At 38.5% G+C, this 22,814-nt stretch overlaps 1 protein-coding gene across 2 annotated transcripts in view; it reads right to left on the reverse strand.

Annotated features, from left to right (window-relative positions):
- The window catches only part of TOMM70 (translocase of outer mitochondrial membrane 70), a 34,570-nt gene extending 12,062 nt beyond the window's left edge, over positions 1-22,508 (reverse strand). For both annotated transcript variants that reach the window (XR_011994508.1, XM_025989933.2), the window contains exons 1-5: positions 21,888-22,508; positions 10,743-10,916; positions 8,393-8,519; positions 6,705-6,814; positions 3,613-3,761 (exon numbers count right to left, since the gene is read on the reverse strand). Coding sequence is in view for 1 of the 2 variants with exons in the window: in XM_025989933.2 (XP_025845718.1) it covers positions 3,613-3,761; positions 6,705-6,814; positions 8,393-8,519; positions 10,743-10,916; positions 21,888-22,214 (887 nt within the window). In the remaining variant the exon portion in view is untranslated. The remainder of the gene's footprint in view (positions 1-3,612; positions 3,762-6,704; positions 6,815-8,392; positions 8,520-10,742; positions 10,917-21,887) is intronic.
- Positions 22,509-22,814: the final 306 nt, after the last annotated feature.

A 22,814-nucleotide genomic window follows, 5' to 3' on the forward strand; every position in this document is an offset into this window, starting at 1 on the left:
TAAAAGTGAACATAGGAAATTATTTACTAAGAAAGGATCAAATACTGAAACTTGCCATGTTCAGTATGCTACAGTTCAGCAACTGGCCACTTCCCCTTAACATCCCAGTGTAGGGCTGGAATGAGGCAGTGCAGAGAGGGAGAACAGTAGGATTTCTGATGTGCACTGGAATTTTTCTCCATGTCTTGGAAAGTTTAAAAAAGGTAACAGCAGAGTCAACAATAGAAACCTAGGGTTACTGCCCAGGCTTTGACGTTTATATATATTAAAAGATGAACTAATGACTGATTGATCTGCAGACAAGGATCGGTCTTATTCACCTTCATACGTGTGGCACACTGATGTCACTCAACAGTTACTTTATGACTAATAGAATGAAGAAATAAGAGATAGAAGTTTAGGTCACAAAAGCCAAGGGAAGAGACATGACCCAATCTGTGCTTGGTAGAGAACACTCTATGTTGTCGAAAATGCACTGTATAGGAGCAGACCAGAGGCAGAAAATTATTTCAAGGGCTGTCATCCAGAAGTTGTGTTGTTTCACCTAAAAAGACCTAGAAAGAATAGGTGGAAATCTCAAAGAAGCAAATTTAAAGGAAGATTCTTCTATTAAAAGTAGGACATTTAAAAAACACACACCCTTTCCTGTGTTTTAAAATACAGTGACTGCAACATCATTTTTTAAAAATTTATATTCGATATATAATACACCATTAGTCTCAGATGTAGTGTTCAGTAATTGTTCAGTTGTAACACTCAGTGCTCATCACATCCTGTGCCCTCCTTAATGCCCATCACCCAATTACCCTGGCTCCCCACCCACCCCCCCTCCAGCAACCCTGTTTGTTTCCTACAGTTGAGTCTCTCATGGTTTTTCTGCCTCTCCAATGACTTTCCATTCAGTTTTCCTCTTCCCCTATGATCCTCTGTGCAGTTTCCTATATTCCACGTATGAGTGAAACCATACGATAATTGTCTTTCTGATGGACCTATTTCACCCAGCATAATACCCCCTAGTTCCATCCACATTGATGCAAATAGTAAGTATTCATCCTTTCTCATGGCTAATATTCCATTGTGTGTGTGTGTGTGTGTGTGTGTGTGTGTGTGTGTATCTTGATGGATAGTTCAGCTCTTTCCACAGTTTGGCTATTGTGGACACTGCTGCTATGAACACTGGGGTGCAGGTGCCCCTTCAGATCACTACATTTCTATCTTTAGCGTAAATACCTACTAGTGCAATTGCTGGGTCATAGGGTAGCTCTATTTTTAGAGCTGTTTTCCATACTGTTTTCCAGAGTGGCTGCACCAGCCTGCATTCCCACCAACAGTGTAAAAGGGTTCCCTTTTCTCTGCATCCTTGCCAACATCTGTTGTTTCCTGTCTTGTTAATTTTAGACATTCTGACTGGTGTGAGATGGTATCTCATTGTGATTTTGATTTGTACTTCCCTGATGCCAAGTGATGTCGGGCATTTTTTCACGTATCTGTTGGCCATGTGTATGTCTTCTTTGAAGAAGTGTCTGTTCATGTCTTCTGCCCATTTCTTGTTTTGTACTATTTGTTTTTTGGGTGTTGAGTTTGATAACTTCTTTACAGATCTTGGATACTAGCCCTTTATCTGATATAAAAGGCAAGGATCTTCTCCCATTCTGTAGGTTACCTTTTAGTTTTGCTGACTGTTTCCTTTGCTGTGCAGAAGCTTTTTATCTTGATGAAGTCCCAATAGTTCATTATTGCTTTTGTTTCCCTTGCATTTAGAGATGTTTCTAGCAAGAAGTTGCTACGGCTGAGGTTGACGAGGTTGCTGCCTGTGTTCTCTTCTAGGATTTTGATGGATTTGTCTCACATTTAGGTCTTTCAACCATTCTGAATTTATCTTTGTGTACAGTGTAAGAAAATGGCCCAGTTTCATTCTTCTACAAGTGGCTGTCCATTTCCCAGCACCATTATTTGAAGAGACCTTTTTCCATTGGATATTCTTTCCTTTTCTGTCAAGATTAGTTGACCATAGAGTTGAGGGTCCATTTCTGGGTTCTCTATTCTGTTCCACTGACCTATTTGTTTGTTTTTGTGCCAGTACCATACCATCTTAATGATTACCGCTTTCTAACTTGCCTTGAAGTTAGGCATTGTGAGGCCACCAGCATCTTTTTCAACATTCCTCTGGCTATTTAAGGTCTTCTCCAGTTCCATACAGATTTTAGGAATATTTGTTCCAGGTCTGTGAAAATGTCAATGGTATTTTAATAGGGATTGCACTGAATTTGTAGATTGCTCTGGGTAGGCACAGACATTATAACGATATTTATTCTTCCAATCCATGAGCATGGAATGTTTTTCCATTTCTTTGTGTCTTCCTCAATTTCTTTCCTAAGTATTCTGTAGTTTTTAAGAATACAGATCCTTTACCTCTTTGGGTAGGTTTATTCCTAGGTGTCTTACAGTTTTTGGTGCAATTTTAAATGGATTGACTCCTTAATTCCTCTTTCTTCTGTCTCATTGTTAGTGTATTGAAATGCAACTGATTGTTGTGCATCAATTTTTATATGCTGCCATGTTGCTAAATTCCTGTATGAGTTCTAGGAATTTTGGAGTTCTAATCTATTGGGTTTCCACATAAAGTATCACGTCATCTAAGATGGTAACTTTTATTGAGAATGCTTGTAGAGGAATTTTTTTTTTGACCTGAAAAGGAAATTAATACTAGCTGACCTCAAAGGGGTCTTACAAATATAAGGCTCCATAAGTTCAAGTACACTTTCTCATTTCATTTGTTATATATCCTGAGTAGAGAAAATTGGCAAGTAACTTAAGCAATATTAGTCAAAATCGTATAAACTCTCTTTATTTATCCTATAATTACATTCCAATACTCCCTGCACTTTAACTTCATTGTAGTTTTTCTAGCAAGGACTATCCTTAACCCAAAGAGGAAATTATTGGCATTGTCTTAAACATTTACTTCTCAACTACAATTTTCTGAAAAGACTTTGTATCAACTAACTAAAATTTGAGTATCTCAGTAAAATTATGCATAGTATCTTCCCTTGAATGGTGGCCAACAACAGATGAAAAATTAGGAGATACAGATCAAAAGCAATGTTTCTTCAAACTTTCCAATATGCTATAGATGCTTTGCTACAGGAACAATATTCTATTTTTTTCAGAACTCATTAAAAATGTCATGTTGCTAAATAATATTGTACCTTCTCTTAGAATAGCTAGCCTTTACAGCAAAACACAATATTGATAAATATAAATGGATAAGGAGACTAGATGACTTATATACTACATCACATCACTTGATCTCCAGTTGTTAACATAGCATCTTGTACTCTGGTTTCAATTTTCTATAAAAGCAAACATAAGAAGCCCAAAGAATGGCTAGGCAAGCAGAAAACAAAAACTTTGAAGAACATCACTCTTCAGGGTACTCCTATGCTCCTCACAGTTTATAAACCTCCCTGCACTAAAACATCTGGCTGTTGAGCTACATGATGATTTTCAAGTTAGTGCCCCTATTCCAATAGAGTCAACCACTTGACTCAGTGGGAATCCTCTTGAGAATATCGTGTAGAACTATGTAGATACTATGTTTGATATACTTACTTTTCTTTAACTTCTGAAGCCTCTCCTTCTTTGTCTTTATCTTCATCAGACTTCTCTCCTTTAAGCATGGGCTGAGAAATTATATCATCCGTGAAAGAACTGAAGTAAGATTTGATAAACTGTGGAGATGGCATCAGAGGTTCACGATTCTGAAATTTAATCATGTTTAAATATGTCCAAATGAGAAAACACTGACCAAAGAAGTGGGTACATTTGTACAACACTGAGGATGACTGCTGTAAAAATTGGAATCTCATTCTCAAATAACTGAAGAATATTAGGCTCCAAACCAAGACAAGAGACAGTGAAATAGTAAAGCTACCCATCCCAGCTGTTCAAAGCAGGTTTTAAATGACACCTCCCTAGGGCTCTTGGATGGTGCAGTCAGCTAGATGTCTGACTCTTGATTTCAGCCTAGGTCATGATCTCAGGGTCATGAGACAGAGCCCTGAGTTGGGGCTGAGCATGGATGGAGTCTGCTTAAGATATCTCCTTCTCCCTCTGTGCCCCTCCCCTGACAAACAGATATGTGTGGTCTCTCTCAGATAAGTAAGTAAAAATTAAATGATAATTCTATCCAAAGATATTAAAATCAAACCTAGCACTACTCACGAAAAGCTAAAGGTGAAATGTGGAACACAGGAGGCAAATCATTGCTGAGTTATTTAAAAATTATCTCCTTCTAGCACACCTGGTTGACTCAGTCAGTACAGCATGCAACTCTTAGTCCTAGAGTTATAAGTTCGAGTCCCACAGTGGGTACAGAGATTGCTTAAAAACCAAATCTTAAAAATAAAAATGTAATTAAAAAAATAAAAATGCTCTCCCTCTGGTCTCTGTCCTAGAAGATCAGTGTCTTAATTAACCACTCAAGACCACATCTTACGCAGGTGCTGTAATGTTAAGTCTACTTACCACGGGGTTTCATGTGAAGATCTCCATTACAGTAAACGCCATTGAAAGTCCGAGTGAAATCACACTTCTCGTTTAAATTACTACTTTTTGGCATGGCAACCTGATTCATTGTTATAGAAGTATTTTATTTCTCCTTTTAGTCTGATTAGGATACAGTTTTAAAAAGGGTAGAGGGAATAACATAGCTTTAAGGCTCTTATCATATAATCTGGATCCTTTATCTTAAAAATTCAACACAAAGATTTTAAATTGAAATATGGTATTTTAAACTGTATGCATAACAAATACCATTTCTGTTATTTTGGTAGATTTAATGCCTTTGTACTTGAAGGAGGAAAAAAAAAAGGAATTTGCTTTGTAAGTAAATGACCTAATCTAGGATAAATGAGATTGGGAAAGAATAAAAACAGGAAATCTAAGGGAAAACCTGTATTTTTGTGGAAGAAATTAAATGTTTTAATCTAGGATTATATAAATTAATAGTTTAAATCAAATGGTCACTTCAAGTGAAAAGTATGCTTAACTTCAGTATTTCACTAAAGACTCTGCATAGGAATATACAGTGGTAATAATTTGCCACTTTAAATAGCAGTTACTGAAGGCTGAGTAAATCATTAATGTCTTTTAGCTTACTATTTCAGTTTGGAAAAGGCACCTCTACCTTCTATACAGAATTACACATTTAAAATGAAAACAATATACGTAATGGACTTAAGTATCAAAGGAACAAGATACAAATTCTAGCTCTGCCACTTATTAGCCATGTGACCTTGTACACATCATTGTCAGTTTTCTCATCTCTGAAATGGTAATAACAATACCTGCCTTATTTATCTTACAGGGTTGTTGTAAAAATAAAAACAATAATGTGAGAAGTATCTTGAGATTTTGTGCCACAAAGGTGGCATACAAACAGATTAAAAAATGTAAGTAGAGGGGCACAGTTGGGAGATTGATGTTGGGATTGTGAGTTTGAGCCCTATGATGAGTGTAGAGATTACTTAAATAACTTAAAAATATATATATGTGTAAATGGAAACTGATTTGGAAACTATGTAAATGTGGGTTATCTTTTATTTTCTTACCTTAAGTCCAGCCAATATAATCAGTCAACAATAACATTATATAAATATACACAAGGAAACTAGGCTCTCTCAAGGTTGTGAGACTATTACGTGTTATTTACAGTGTTTTAAGGATCCCCAGTTCTAGGAAATGCTCAAGGGAAAAGGGTTCCAGAGTTTAAAGACATGAGAACAACTACAGCTATATTCCTCTTGGTGGAGATTCACAATATATCCTAGCACATTAAAGTCCTGCAGAGAAGAAATATTCACTGTTTAACTCAGTGAATATTCAGGAGGGCAAAAGTAAAAACACGTCAGCTTATTAAAATCAATTTAAGAGAAAAGTTATTCTTAAAGAAAAAAGGAACAATTGCCTCAATATTACTGAAGTTTAGCAGAAGATCTCCAGTGATATTTAGTCTGTGTGGTACTCCCATGACACTCTACTTCTATCCTTCCATAACACTTCACCCTATTATGCCTTTTACACTGATTAAGGATTTCTCACTAAATTGTTAATTCTGTAAGGACAAAGGCCATATCTATCTACCCTTCTAAAATCCTCACCATGGAGTTTTATTTAATGAATGATTCTTGAATTAAGTCATCTGTTATAGACTGCATAAAACCAGTTTCATTTTATATAGTATTGCTTTAAAAACTTTAATGATATAGACAAGAGTTGGCAAACTTTTCCAGTAAAAGACCAGTAATAAGTATTTTAGGCTTTGCAGGCCCTACAGTCGTCACAACCACTCCACTCTGCTGTCTTAGCTTAAAAGCAGCCAAAAACAGTATCTCAGTGCTGTGTTCCAATAAAACATTATTTATACAAACAGGTGGCAGACTGGATGGATGTGGCCATAGGCCTTGTTTGGTGACCCCTAATGTAGATGAATTCTTTCAGTATTCTCCAGATACCATATTGGAGATAGTCTACATTCTTATTTTGAAAAGATAAGACACACAAGCCCAAGATCACAGGAAAAAGAATATAATCCAGATCTAATTTCAGTTGTTACCATTACTATCACATCCAAGTTTAAGCAGTGTAAATTAAAAATGACCCTTAATAATGTATAGTCCCTCTATTGATCAACTCAGATTTACCTTGTATTTTTCTTTGGCTTTCTCTTTTCCAAGAAGTTTAAGAACTTTATCAGCTAACAGCATGCTTTGTTGATTTTGGAACCCTTCTAGTATACACACAGCAGTGACATCTAGAAATGATGGAAAAGATAAAAGTATAACATTATCACAAAGACGATCAGCAGCATCAAATGGGCACAATGTTACCATAGAAAGCCAAACCAAATTGACAGCCTGATGTAGCTATCAATTTCATTTCCAATAAATTGAATCTGTTCAACACCTTAGTTTTATAAGCTCTATAATCAAATTCAAAGCTCAGGAATTCATTCCATTTCTTTGGTTATTCGCTTTCCTCACCTGTGAAATCCAAGGGACTATACTGCATGGTTTGTGATGTTTCTCACCACTCTCACATTCTACATAGTAAATAAACAAGGAATCCAGGAAGATTCTCTTCTGGCCAGTACCTAAAGGCCAAATCAATGAAATGTGGCTCTCTCATGTCTGATTCTTTTTATAGGCCTCAGAGTTATTCCTTGTGTCCAAAGCCATCTGGCCACAGAGCTCTCAATTAAATCTGCTGCAAAAATACCATTTTCATCTGGTTATGCCACAGCTCAAGATAAACTGGTTTCAAATTTAAAAGGTCAGTGGTTCCCTAAACTCTCAACCTTTCAGAGTACTCAAACACTGGCTGTTCCCACTTTCTGAATTCAGTTGCTCAAAATTCTAAATCCTTGCTCCTCCAAACAAGTCCGTCTGCTGGATGTTCCCCTGAACCTGGTAATGCCAATGTCAATGTCTTTTTCCCCATCCCATTCCTCCTAAGATTCACTTAACCTCCTTTCTACTAATTGGTAACTGTTAGTAACTTCAACGTTGGCTCAAAAGTCAGAATTCTCTTTTACAAAGCAACCATCCTTCCACCCACCACCAAGGCACACGACACCACAAAAAACTCAAATTTTTCTAAAATGTTCTCTAAATCACCCTCACTTGGTAATCCAGACTTTTAAAAATAAAATGGCTTTTTCCTTTTAAATAATGTTATTTTAAAAATTAATTATGGCAAAATCTGATTATTGATGCTTTTAAAGCAGATTTAGCCTGTAGGAATTACACTTTGGTTTAGCTCCGTATCACCTACAAAAATGTACTTTAAAAGCCAATGGCCAATATTCTAACTGAAGTTTTGGAAGCAAATATGGCCAATTAGAGGCCACAGAATAATATTTATAGTATTTACTGAGAATGAAAAATTGACATGATGCTTTGTACTGACTGCATAATTTCCAATCAGGTATAAAATCATATTTCCTTTAATGATTCATCTCAAAACTGTTTTATAGTTATATAGGATAATCACTAAAAATATACAGAATTTTAGCAATACTATCACTTGCTAACACCTATTTTCTGATTTCTTAATCACGGAATTACACTGAGGCTCATTAATTGCCAAGTTAAAAATGTATACTATGTAAACTTCAAATCTTAGTACTAATTTAATTCCATAATTGAGAAGGAATAATACTCAAGTATCAGGCAATCTCAATTTAAACTAGAAAACAAATTCTCAGTTGGGGAAGAATCTAACCTTTAAATACAAGTGATTTCTCTACTCACGAGCAGAGTTTCATATAAATTTACCAATGACTACAAAGCCTTTAGTAATTTTCATTATGTAAACACAAAAATACCCTCACCTTCTAAACATTCCTTCTTATTGTCTAGCTTCTCGTGGGCTTTTGCACGTCTAAAGAGAGCTTTCACATATTTGGGATTAAGTTCAACAGCCTTTGTACAATCTTGTGCCACCTCTTTCCATTTTTGCTGTAATTAAAAGTATTAAAAAAAAAGTCACACTAAAGGAAGCACCGTTCAAGAGAAATCAGTTTTGGGAACTTAACAGGCTGAGTATTAAAGGGTTCCACAACACACAGAAATATTCCCAATACATAAAGAGACTTAATATCCACAATATGTTATAACAGCTCATATAAATACCTGTAATAAAGAAAAGCAACCTGATTTTCAAAAACAGGCCAAAGACCTACTTAGGCCATCTTTCTACCACCAAATCTATAAACCTACCTGCATCTCTGTGCTTATGTCATCTCCTTCCCTGCTGTCAGAATTAAGGAAGTGCCTCTCTTCATCAAAGGCTACCCCTCCACCACTTGTGATCTGGATCCATAGTGTCCCCACTTCAAGGACGTCACTGTTTAGCTATTTCTCCTCTGCATCAATCTACATCTCTACTGAAGAAGCATTCCCATGAGCATAAAAACACTCGCTCTAGAATTTTCCATCTTTTAAAAATCCTCCTTTGATTCCATAATTCCCTGCAGCTACTACCCCATTTCTCAGCTCCTCTCTATTGCCAAACCTTCAAAGAATAGCCACTCTACTTGATTTGTGCCTACCTCAATATGCTCCTTTCCCAATTTCCTTTGCTAAATTCTTCCCTTCTACCTGAGTTCTGCAAGTGGAACTCTCAAGGCCTCATTTCTTCTCTCCCTTGGCAATTATATCTATTGTCTTGCCATTATATAAAATCTAAAATTAGAGGACTCCTAAATATGTCTCTTTAGCCCAAACCACTCTTCTAAAGTAGAGACATTTCTTAATTCAACTTCTACTTAGCTGTCTCACTCCTTCTCCACTGTACTAACATTCCTGCTTTTCTTTACCTTTCACATCCAATACAACAGCAAGTTATTGGTCTCAACTTTCATGTTTCACCTAGGCTACTACAACATCATTCTTATTTGGTCTCCCTGTCTCCACTCTTGCCTCCACTCTATATTCTTGATAGAACCTGAAAGCAATTTTAGAGGATGTTCCTGCCCTACTTAAAACCCTTAAATATTTCCTATTACACTCAGAATTAAATCCAAACCTCTGAACTTTGCAAGGTTTTGTCTCATCTGCCCTCTGCTACCTCTCCAGTTGAATCTCTTTATTCCAGGATCCTTTATAATTCTTTAATAACACCAAACTCTTTCCTGCCTCAGAGCAATTACACATATGGTTTCCTCTATTTGTAACACTATCTTCTCCACAGTTTTATGCATGTACCCCATCTCCAGTCATTCCTATATTACACATCAGGTTAATTCTTTTAAAGCATTTATGAAAATGTCATTGAGTAGTTCGTTGTTTGGCTCTCCTTGAGCTCTATGCATAATTGTTTGCTTTTATAAACCCAGCTCCTACCACAGTAACCTTCCGTATAGGAGACAGTCCATAAAATTTGGTTGAACAAGTTAAGTGTGGAGAACAACTGCCCAATAACCACAGAAAAGGATGGTCAACTTTAGCAACATCTCAAAAAGTATAAATTAAAACAATGACAGTATTTTTCTCCCACCAGAATGGCAAGTATTATTAAGACGTAATATAGTCCGGGAGAATGATGGAAAACAAGCATGTTCATATAGTATTGATGGGAGTAGGTATTGATGCTGTCTCTCTATATTCCATTTCTAGAATTTTATCCTCCCAAAAGTATGCAAAAAAAATACTTACGAAAATATTTACTCAAACACTGAATGCAATAGGTAAACTAGGAAACAATCCAAATGTTCATCAATAGGAAGATGTTCTTCAGTATACAACCATACAACACCTCTACATATAGCATTTCAGAAAGAATGAAACAAACGTGCTAAGAAAAACTACACAAGTTGTAGTGGCAACTGAAAGAATATGTTACAAACAACATATGTAATAAGTTTGGTCTTTCCTCTCCCACATATGCTACTATTAACATATATGGAGACAAAAAGTTGAAAAAATTGACTCAAACTGTTGAAAAGGATGGGTCACCAGAAACTGTCGCTTCCTATTCTAATTTTACAAAATCTGTAAATATAACTTTGGGTTATATTTGTATCCAGCAAAACTAAGCTCTGTTCTTAAAAATGTTATATAATTAAAGGATATGAAAACAAAAAGCCTATAATATCAAAATAACTCAATTTATTAGATTTGAGTGATATTAACTGAAACATTATGCAAATAAAACAAAAAGAAAACACCTAAGATACATACCAACTGTTCAAAGGCAGCAGCTCTGTTTTGATAAAATGTGGAAAGGTCAGCGTTCTTCTCTATAGGGCACAAACTGATCGCCTCAGTATAGCACTGAATAGCTTGTTCATATTTTCCTGCTTTAAAATATTTGTTGCCTTTGTTCTTGGCTGCTTGGGCTCTATCAAGAGAGTTCTAAAATGAGAGGAAATAACAATTACCAATACTCAAGAATAGATTCAGATCAGTGATTAAACAGTGATAACCTGACAGGAGAAAAATGGGGAGGAAGTATGGCTTTTTACAGTGTAAGCTGCTTCATATACATACTTCATGGGATAAAGTCTCAGTAGTAGGACTGCTTAGCCAAAGGTTTATGTATCTTTTTTTCTTAATACAAGTTTTTATTTTATTTAAATTTTGGTTAGTTAACATACAGAGCAATTGGTTTTTGGAGAATTGAGTAATTCCCCACTTACATACAACACCCAGTGCTCCTCACAAGTGCCCTCCTTAATATCCATCACCCATCTAGCCTGTCACCCTCCACCCACGTCCCTCTATCAACCGTGTTTTTTCTCCATTGTTAAGAGTCTCTACGGCTTGTTTCCTTCTCTTTTCTTCTTTCCCCCCTTCCCATATGTTTTGGTTTTTTCCTTAAATTCCATAAGATTTATGTATTTTTAATTAAAAAAAAAAACTGCTACAGTACTTTCAATTTAAAGATCCACTTTGCTGCCATTCCTGCCAGCAAGAGTCGTGACAGCTAATTTTTGCCAGTCTAATGGGTTCTCAATCAGGTGATCTCTGGATAGGACACATTTAACAATGTCTGGAAACATTTCTGATTGTCACAACTGCAGGAGGTAGGGGTGAGTAGCTGCTGTTGTTACCTAATGAATAGACACCAGGGATGCAGCTCAACATTCTGCAATGCACAGGACAGTTCATCAACACAAAGAATTATCAGATCCAAAATGTCAATAGTGTATAGTTCATTGAAAAACCATGACAGAAAGTAATATTCCAGTATTATTTTAATTTGCATTTTCCTCTTATTAATAATTCCTCTTATTCCCCTTATTAATAAATCTGAAAATCTCATGTTTACTAACCATGTGGTTTTCTTATTCTGAAAACCATTTATTCATATGTGTTACTATTTTTGTTAAGCTGTCAACAGTCTAGAATAGATACTAGAAACACTTTGCCATCTTTACTATAATTGTTATCCCAAATCTGTTGTTTGTTCATCAGTAAATTTTTTTACTCCTATCTTCGTTTCAGAATCTTCCTAGGGATGCCTGGGTGGCTCATCAGTTGAACATCTATCTTTGGCTCAGGGCGTGATCCCGGAGACCCAGAATCGAGTCCCATGTCAGGCTCCCTGCATGGAGCCTGCTTCTTCTTCCTTGTCTGGGTCTCTGCCTCTCTCTCATGAATAAATACAATCTTTTTTTTTTTTAAGAACCTTCCTGGGGGACTCAACTTACATACTTCATGTGTACAATATGGAAGAGTTGGTAGTTACCACCTACTAAGGACAACTATGAGTACTTCAGTCAACATTTGGGAAGCATTCTGGAGACGATTCCAGTTATTCAGGATCTAGCTACTAAGTCTAGGAGCTTTGTGGCATGTCTTAACTCAAAACTGTGTTTGTCAGCATCATCCAACATTTTTTTTTAAGATTTATTTATTTATTTATTCATGAGACACACACACACACAGAGAGGCAAAGACATAGGCAGAAGGAGAAGCAGGTTCCCCACAGGAAGCCCAATGCAAGACTTGATCCCCGGACCCGGAATCATGCCCTGAGCCAAAGGCAAACACTCAACCACTGAGCTACCCAGGTGTCCCAGCATCATTCAACTTTAACAAATATGTGATTATGAAAGAATATATGCATCTTCAATAGGTAAGCACCAGCAAAGCAGAAGCAGCTGCCCTTACAAATAACTTCTAGGAACTGTGAAAGCCAAGTGGCTTAGGGACCAGGACATCTCACTCAGAAACAGAAAATGAAATAGCAACCCTTTTTTTGCATCTGCTCTTTTTTCCCTTACTCTTGCTTCATTTTTCTTTGCTGCCCCCCCCCTCCTTTTATTTTATTTTTAAGATTTTATTTACTCATGAGAGACAAAGAGAGAGAGAGACTCTGAGGCAGACACAGTCAGAGGGAGAAGCAGGCTCCATGTAGGGAGCCTGATGTGGGACTCGATCCCAGATCCTGGGATCACGCTCTGAGCCGAAGGCAGATGCTCAACTGCTGAGCCACCCAGGCATTCCCCCCCCCCCATCTTAGTACAAATATAGTTATTTTTTAAAAGTATAGTGTGCAAAAGACTTGTTGGAAACCCCATTCATTTAAGTTCAGATATATTAATAACATTTTTTTAAAGTAGGCTCCACACCCAACATGGAGCTTGAACTCCCAACCCTGGATATCAAGAGTATGGGCATGCTCTACTCAATGAGCCAGCCAGGCACCACCTCTGTTCAGAATATTAAACAGCCAGTTTAAGCCAGCTAGTATCAATAAGGAACATATTTTAAAACTAGCATGTAGGAAGATGAAAAGAACCAAGAAACCACAAATAAAAGATGAATATAAAGTCTTTCATTTGTCAAAAGCCTTAGTCATCTTTCTAAAACTTTTGACAGTGAAAATCCTTAGCACAAAACATCTGCAATAGAAACCAGGAATCTCTTACATGGCTGTAGACTATAGGAGGGCAACTATCAAGATGATTGCTGGAAAACTGCATTTGAAGCAACCTCAACAGTCCTCCCACTCCACCAAGAGAAGCAAAAGTCAGACTGGAGTATCTGACTCCTGATTCTGGCTCAGGTCATGATCTCAGGTTAGTGAGATTGAGCCCCGTGTTGTGTTGGGTATGTAGTGTGCCTAAGATTCTCTTTCTCTATCTCCCTCTTCCCCTTCCCACCCCTCTTTCTCCCTCTTAAAAACGAAAGAAAGAAAGAAAAGAAAAGAAAGAAAAGAAAGAAAGAAAGAAAGAAAGAAAGAAAGAAAGAGAGTTTGTTTTAACAGAGCACCAATTAGACATCTTGAAAATTAAAAGGGATTATTACAGTCAACTCAGTAGATAGCCTAGGACTGCATGTTAGAATGGGCATAACTGAAGAGCAAATTAACAAGTAGAAGGTGGAGTCAAGGAAATCTGCCAGACTGCAGTGAAAACAGAGGCTAGAGAGGTGAAAAGTTTGCAGGAAAAATTAAATGACATGGACTATAAATCCAGATGTTCCAACATCTATTTGAAGTTTAGAAAGAAAGGCACAGAAAGGTATGTTTAAGGAAGTACTAGGAAAATTCCTGGAGCTAAAATGGCACATTTTCAGATACATCACAGTTAAATCTCCCAACAAAAATCCTGAAAGTTTTTAGGTAGAAAAAAACAGACTATCCACAAAGGAAGAAGAACCAAACTAGTCTTAGAACGTCACCAACATGAGGCACTAAAACACAGTGAAGTAATAACTTTAAAGTTCTGAAGATAGATTATCTTGAGCTTAGAATCTTATACCTAGCCAAACTAGCTTTTAAGGTTGAACACAAGAACAGAAATAGAGGTGGTGCAACTCTCTTACCACAAAAATAAACTCCAAAGTGGAGCAAATGATCAATACAATAAATAACAAGTAGAAAGGGGAGGATAAAGAAACAAAAAAGCAGTTTACATATAGCAGGAACCATAAGCTTATTAATAATAACAATAAATGTGAAAAGGTTAAATCTCCATATTAAAAAAACTATGCTGCCTAGTAGGAGTGACCTAAAACAGTGATAGGTTAAAAAAAAAAAAAAAAAAAAAAAAAAAAAAAAAAAGTAAAAAAAGTTACAGAAGACAAATACTACGAAAAAGAAGGCAGTATCAGATAAATAACCATTAAAAAGCCTCAGATAGAACACAGAAGACCGGTTTTATTGATAAAAAGCACAGTATGCCAAGAACACATCATAATCACAAATCTTTATGTGCCTAATAAAACTTCAAAATAATGAAACTCAGTTACTTTTGACATTAAACACCAAGAAAAACATTCTTCCAATTTCTGACAAAAAGTTTACAATGTTTCTAAGTCATTTAGAACATGGCTAATACACATCCTTAAACACTAAGGACTTTATGTAGAAAATAATAAAATTAAAAGCATGTGAGAAGTCCATTTGGTTACAAACCTACTGAAGATTTACTTAGTATTTTTAATAAAGATTTGCAGATTACATAAAAGACATTTTCTGGACAGAGTAATGACCTTATTTCATTAACAGAAATAGGCAGTCAACTCTTTCCTGTTTACTAGAAGTTTAAGGCTAATATCAGATAGAATACTAGAGAAAGCAGTCATAACAAGGCCTGACAAGTTAAAAGAACAGAGAAATAAGTACACAAGGCTTCCTTCTTCTACTTAGGATAGACACTTCCTACTTTAATTCAGCAAAGTCTATATCAACTTAAAACCAATCAAGTGAACCTTTTAATTAGCTATTTCCCCCCACTTAGTAAAGTTTTACAATAGCTTCTTTTAAAATTATTAAACATTCTTTACTTTTTAATTAAATTAATTTCTGGCTGGCTCAATCATTAGAGCATGTGCCTCTTGATCTCAGGGTTGTGAGTTTGGGCCCCAACCTGGGTGTAGGGATTACTTAAAAGTAAAATCTTAAAAAAAAAAAATGTCCTTTAACTCCTAAGGCCAAAATCAGAATCTGCTTAATTGCCTTATTGCAAAAACAAACAAACAAGTCACACAGGTCTGAATGACACTCTGTGGAAAAGGATCATATTACAATAGGCAAACCACCAAGCTGCAGATTTTCCTCCACTGCTCCTCCACTGCCACTCCAGAAAGCAACTTAGCTACATTTTCAGGGAGCACGATTTTGATTAACATCCCTATCACCCTAAACTCACTGCCTGCCCCAATACTTTCTGTCCAACTATTTCTCTTCATTAATAAAAATGCAGAGAAATAACAGCATTATAACAGGCATAGTACAGAAAAACTAATTATTTTGTCCCACTGATGAAATTAAGGACAAAAAGCTGGTTAACACAAGCCTAGCCTTCTCTTGTGTCAGGAACTAGATCCCATTTTCATAAGCTTTGAGGTCAAAACCAGGAAGAAATTAAAGTATATGCACTGGACACAAAGCTTATATTAGAAAACACATGACTAACAATTCTTTTTTTTTTTTTTTTTTGACTAACAATTCTTTATGAGGGATTTTAATTCCATCCTATAGGAATCCTTTGTACTACTTTTCAGTCACTCACCACCAGTCTACATTCTCAAGTTATAATAACTTTCAGAATTAAAATTGAAGTTAGAAAGCAGGTCCAAAAGACAATTTTGAAAGCATATTTTATAAATGAAAAATGATGACATACAGGTCTAAAACATAATGGGAACATCTCAAAATGCTGTATCTTTCATACGGTCTATTTGCATATCTAAAAGCTACCAGGTGACTTAAAAGTCTATAAAGCCATTTATCTTACTGGAAATCACTTTTGGTTTGGGTAGTCTTTTCAGGTTCTGAACATTCCATAATAGTTTACAATAAAAACCTGTGAAAATGCATCTCTGCATTTCTTACAACAAATTTTCTAATCGCTTTGAAAATTCTTTTTAAAAAGTAAATTGTATCATGTCATTCCCTGCTCAAAACCCTCCAATAATTTCCCACTACCATTACCTACATACAAGACTGCAAAATTCTGTTACTCTACTTCAGACACATACTCAATTTCCATACATGGGCATAAATTCAAACTGAATACCAGTCAGAATACAGATGAATTATGAAAAAGATACTTACATCTGCCTAGGTCACATAAAGCATGATTTAAAATGGCATACTAGAAAACTTAGTCTTTTTCCCCCATCCGCACTTAGTTTCATCCCTTCAGAATAACTGTGCTAGTAGAGTCAACTCCACGACTTAATGTGGTTCTGCTAAATGAATTCAACAGGGACACCTGGATGGCTCAGCGGTTGAGCATCTGCTTCAGCGCAGAGCGTGATTCCAGAATCTGGGATGGAATCCCACATAGGACTCCCTGCGAAGAGCGTGCGTGCGTGCGTGCGTGCGTGTGTGTGTGTGTGTGTGTGTCATGAATAAATAAATAAAAATCTTTTAAAAAATGAATTCAACAAATATTTGACACCAAATCTTATAGCAAATCTTGAAGTTAATGCATTAAGCAAAAAAAATCAACTGTCAAAATTACTTTTGAAGAATTTTTAACAGAGTCTCCCACTGGAGAGGTGGTAGATGCTATTACTATCCTTATTTTACACATAAAGCAACTGAAGGCCAGAGAGACTAATCTGCCTAAGGCAGGATTCAAATTCAAGCAATCTGACTCCAGGTTGCCTAAACTTTACTTCTGTACTGCTTGGATTATCATCCATGTTTTATAAAGAATATCATTAGAATCACACCCACATTCACATTCTGGAACTAAAAGAGAACAGATTAAGATATCATATCTTGCTCACTATTGATTCTAGGGCAAAGGGTCTTTATATGAAAAGACAAAGAGACTTGTCAGCACAATTAAATCTTTTTCTTTCTTTATGCCAAGCAATTATAACTGAATTCATTTTAGTTACATTTGATATAACTCCACCATACAACAACCAACAGGATAGTCTTTATCCTGAAGGAATACTAGGGGCAGTGCAAGAAACAAACAAGTAGACTGGTAATTCCCCTAAAGAATTACCACTAATTTAAAAAACTGAAACTCCAAATCACATCAGGAAAATATACATTAGGTGATTAGTAAATTGTGTTATAACCAGAAAATTATTAGACCCAAAGTAACAACTGCATATATACATACACACACACATCCAGAACAACTTGGGTAAGACATAAGAATTAAAAACAAATAACTCAAGTAATAAATGTAAAAGGAAACAATGAGAAAAGTGTGCACACTGTGCTAGAACTTGTCAAGCAAGAAGCAAAACCTAGGAATCTGCCCCACACCTTTTGCAGAGGCATATCTACTCTGGAAAACAAGTAACATTTTAAGACCAAAGCAACACATTAAAGTACCAGTAAATTTAGTGGAATACAAAGTTAAAAAAAAAAAAAAAAACCAAAAAGGTACTTATAGGAATTGCTCTGGAACCAAAATGACTGACAAAGGACAGTCAGGAAAATACCCCAAGGTGGGAGAACCATGTGGTAAGTGCTATGAAAGGGAAAAGTTCAGAGTTCATGTAATCACATAGTGATATGCCCATGTAAAGAGTTCCAGAAAAGGTTACATGACCTACATGTTGTGATTTGAATGAGAAGGTAGGAGTATTGGACAGTGTTCACAAAATATCCAAAGGCAAAAAACATGCAAAAATGTCAAGAAATAAAGTTGAAGAGGTAAGCAGTATCAAGATCATGGAGGGTCTTAAATGACCATGAGTTTGAACTTTATCTTGTGGGCAGCAAACAGAGCACCACTTAATGATTTTAAGCATGGGGTAGTCAGGATTTATTCTGGTAGTGACAAAATAGATAAGAGGAAGACAATGAGAAGAGCAGTTATTTAGTTGAGAAATAATGACAGTGGAAGGTAGTAGTGAGACCTAAGAATTTTCTGGATGTTTTCTGAACTGGATGTGGAAACATGCAAGGAGCAGAAAAAATGATATCCAAGTCTCTGGTTTGGGAAACTAGTTAGATGAGGCACACTGATAGGGCTATTGTCAGGGGGCGGGGGTGGAAACAGGAGCCCAGATGTGATATATCTGTGAAGTAATGAAGTGAAAATTCCCCTTAAATGTGCACCTCTTAAGAGGTCGAGGCTACAGACAAGAAATTAGGGAGCTATCAGTATAGGAGATAAATAAAGCTCCCGTAGAGCAAGCAAACATCCAATGAAGGTATGAAAGGAAAGAATGCTTACGACAGAACCATGAAGATCACCAAAAGGGAGAGGCAGAGAAAAGAGCTTGGAAAGGAGACTGAACAACCAGCAAAGGCGGGATCAAGAAATTCTTAAAAAGCAGAGAAAATCAGAATACAGTAATCAGAAGCCACAGGAAAAGTTACGAAATTAAGAGAAGACCATGTGAAGTATTTCCAGGGATCAAATGAGATAAAGACTGAAAGGTGTTCATTAGATTTAGTTACATAGGAATGTCACTGGTGACCTTGATTTTTAAAAAATGACTAGAAACTCATTTGAGGAGAGAATTACTTCATTTCAAAGCTGACTGAAAACAGCAGGTTACCCCTAATTAAAATGTTTAGGTACATCTCTCCCTTCCCATTCTAGGGTGCTTGGATTAGTGATTCCTAACCATTTCATATGGGATGATTCCTGTGTAACATTAAAAAAACCTGAATACCAGAATAACTATTTTTTATCATCAGATTAAAAAAACAACAGGATAAAAAGCTATTATACAGTCAATGAAGTTTTAAATAAATGCACGTTTCAAAAAATCCCTAGTTTGAAAAAAGAAATGCCTAAGACCTCAACCCGTGTGGCCAGAATACCATTACTTAGTGTATATGTGGGTGAGGCGGTCCCTTGTGATGATAACTCAGGCCCAGAGGCCAAGAACCCCTATGGATAAAATGATCTTAAAAGAATCTTTCCAACTTTGGAAATCTGTAATTTTTCAAGTTTTTTTTTTAATTACTGAAACAAAACGGCACATCATTGTGGGTTTTTCAATGGCTCAAAATGGAACATGATTTAACACTTAAGTACCTCAATCTCAGATGCTATCAACTGCAATCAGATGCCTTCCCCGTTAATTAAACAGAAATATGAATTTCTGCTTTTGCTTTCCAGTGTTTATTCCAGAAAAAACGATAATTGGATACAGTCTACATTGCACACGAAAATCTCAAGCCAGATAATTTTATTGGTTCATTTTATATGAGGCAAATGTAGGCCAAGAGACAAAAACCACTGAATTTTACTCACTGAACCCTGAACAATGTTTGTCCATTCCTTCATCCCTTAAAAATTACAGCTATTGCTCAGGTGGACAAAGAACAGCTAGGGCATCAGGGTTCTGCTAGTTTTTCCATCAGTTGAAACAAACGATTTCCTTATTACTAAGGTTGCCAATTGAAAGGTGCTATTCAAGTATAAAGCAATTTCTCCAACCTCAGATAATAAATTATAACTGGTGATCAGTTATATACAGATGGTACATCTGATGGTGTATCCAATGATAACTTTAAGGACCAGACTATAAAGAAGACAAAAAATAGTCTTTCAGTATTTACTGACCATCAGTTAAAACATAAATTTCTTGAGAGAAATGGCAGACACTCTTACTGTTGATTTACTGAAGCAAGAATATAAGCTCACAAATTCCTTAAGGTGAACAACCCTATGTGTAAGTTTTTGCGCAGTTTTATTTTGGGCCAAAAATAATAAGTCATTTTAAAGCAGTTCAAGTTACACAAGTCAATTTTAAAATCTAATTTTTAACAGCAACAACTTAAAATTGTTCTGATAATACAAAACACCCCTAAATTTAAAAATTATATCACTTTTGACCCAGGCAATGCTGAAAAACTAAAAATGGGATTTAAGAAAAATCTAAAATCTGAAAGACAGTTTGCTAAATTCTATACCAATGATATACTCAATTCAAATACCAAATGGGTGAGACGGGGTAGTATCTGAAACTGCAGGAAAACAAAAGTCAGTTTCATATATAAAAATTCTTTTTATTTTTAGTGATTATAGAACTAAAGGCTTTCAGAGATTTCTCATTCATTGACTATTCTCCTGGGATTAAAATTAAGGTAATCGATGAAATAGGAAATCACCACAGAATTTCGGACATAGGAAAATGACAAAAGGGAGAATTCAAAGAATCCCCGTTTACCACTCTCATTAGCATCATTCAGAAACACCAAATTCAAAGGCTGGAAAACACATAAAAGACCTAAATTACTGTAAAGCTCTTAGAGCATGGGGACGACCCCAAGACCAGAGAGACAAAATGACTTTCCCAAGGTAACTAGGCAGGAGAGCCCCCACAAAGCGCCCGCCTCCCGGTGCTCAGTCCCTGGGCTCTTCCAGCACACCACACTGCGTCTGTTCTACACTCAAAAAGTTGGGGGGCGCGGGGGGGACACAATGTTTTGCCCTCCCCTTACAAACTCTACCCGGCTCTCTCCTAGCCTGGCATAACGCCGGACATACAGCGGCCGTCACAGTACGGCGATTCACTTCTGCGTCAAAACTTCCTTTAAAGCTAATCTGACTACTCAGTAAAATCACGTCTTTGACCTGAAGGATACAACGTGTAAATGACTTGCAAAGGTATAGGACTGGGAGTTATCTGGCCAAAGGTTTCTCTGAGCTCTGATTTACTGTAAACCAGCGCCGTACAATCCGAGAGGCAGATAGGACCCTGCACCGCACCCCGCCCGGGGTCGTCGGACGCAGCCAGGCCGAGCCCCCGCGGCTGTCAGATACCAAAAGGGTTTCACAGTCGGTTCCACAAACCCGTACAAAGCGGTTCCCCAGACACTCTTGGGGCTTGGCCTAAGATCAAAGAATCCTTATCACGCGTGTCAGGCTTGAGCACATAAATTCTCAGGTTAAATAAAAAAAAAAAAAAAAAAAGAATTCATACTTCTACCCCAAGAGTTCGAGAATTCACTCCCGCAGATTAAAAAAAAAAAAAAAAAGCGAATGCTCCTCAACACCGAACCGCTTCAGTCCGCAGACCAACAGTCACTGTATTTACCTGTCCCCTACCCCGAGAGACTTCAGGTAAGCGGGGGTGGCTGCTCCTTAAAAGGTTAGGCTCCAGGCCTTGGAAATCAGCACGGCAAGTCCTGATCAACCACAACTTGGCTCCTGACTCACTAGTTAAACAAAACCTTCGCATGTGCAAATGTCCCCCGTACCCCAAACGCCAGAGATAAATGCTGTGTCACTGAGAAAAAAAACAAAACACCAAGTATCTCCCCGCACGTGCCCAAGGCGGCCGCCACCTCCCGCCCTCGGGCTCCCCGAGCCCCCGCGCGGCCAGGCGGCTGCGTCGCACGGGAAGCCCCCCGCCCGCGGGCCCGCAGGGACACCCGCGCCCGCCGAGGTCGCCCGCCGAGGTCCCCCGCCGAAGCCCGCGGCTGCCGCTCACCATTTCCAGGTGAGCGCCGGGGCCCTCGGGATGTCCGCTGCCCGGGGCCGGGCTGGCCCTGCCCTCCGGGGTCTTCCGTTCGCTGTTGCGCTTCAAGCCGCCGGCGTCGCCGCGGCCCCCGGTCTCCCGCCGCCGCCTCTGCCGGCTCCACAGGTACATGGCACCTGCGCCCAGCAGCAGGGGCGCCCCGACCGCCAGCGCCAGCTGCCATCGCGGCAGGCCCCCAGCACCCGCGCCCGCGGTCGCGCCGCCGCCACCCACCGCGCTCCCGGAGCTGGGCGCAGCCGCGGCGACCACCGCCGCCTCCACAGGCTTAGAGGCGGCCATGACGGGTGTCCTCCGCCACCGCCTCCCCGCGGCTCGCGGGCGCCTCGGCCACCAGGCAGCGTGCGAAGGAGGACCGGAGGGGGGAAGGCAGGCAGCGAGCGAGCGAGCACGCCAGGCAGCGGGAGCGGACGACAGAAAAGGGCCAGAGGTCACCGGAAGCCCAGGGCATGCCGGGCCAGACCCGGCCGTCCTTTTCCTCCCTTTTCAACTGTGGGCGGGGAGGGGCGGGGGTGGGGAGGAGGGGGATTACTTCCGGGTCAGGGGACGGGGCGGGCCCGGGGCGTCGAGAGCGGCCCTCTGTACTTCGCTCCGGTGCTGTGCGGGACAGTCGCTCCTGGGGTCTCGGGCCTCCCGTGGTAGCGGGTGTCACTCCCTCCGCCCTCAGCGGCCTTCTTATCTCGGGGAGCGAAGGAGCGGCGCGTACCCTGCGCAGGCGAGCGCGGGGGGCGCTGCGGCCGCCCCGGGAATGGGGGGGAGAGGCGGAGGAGCTCCGGATGCTATTGGCTGGCAGGAGCAGTGGGCGGGGCGTAGCCCGAGCCGCCCCGTTTATTGGTGGAATTTGGGCTTGGTTTTTCCGTTACCGCCACGTAGGCGCTTCTT

This window comes from Vulpes vulpes, chromosome 1 (assembly GCF_048418805.1).
Source record: "Vulpes vulpes isolate BD-2025 chromosome 1, VulVul3, whole genome shotgun sequence".
Taxonomy (NCBI): Eukaryota; Metazoa; Chordata; class Mammalia; order Carnivora; family Canidae; genus Vulpes; species Vulpes vulpes.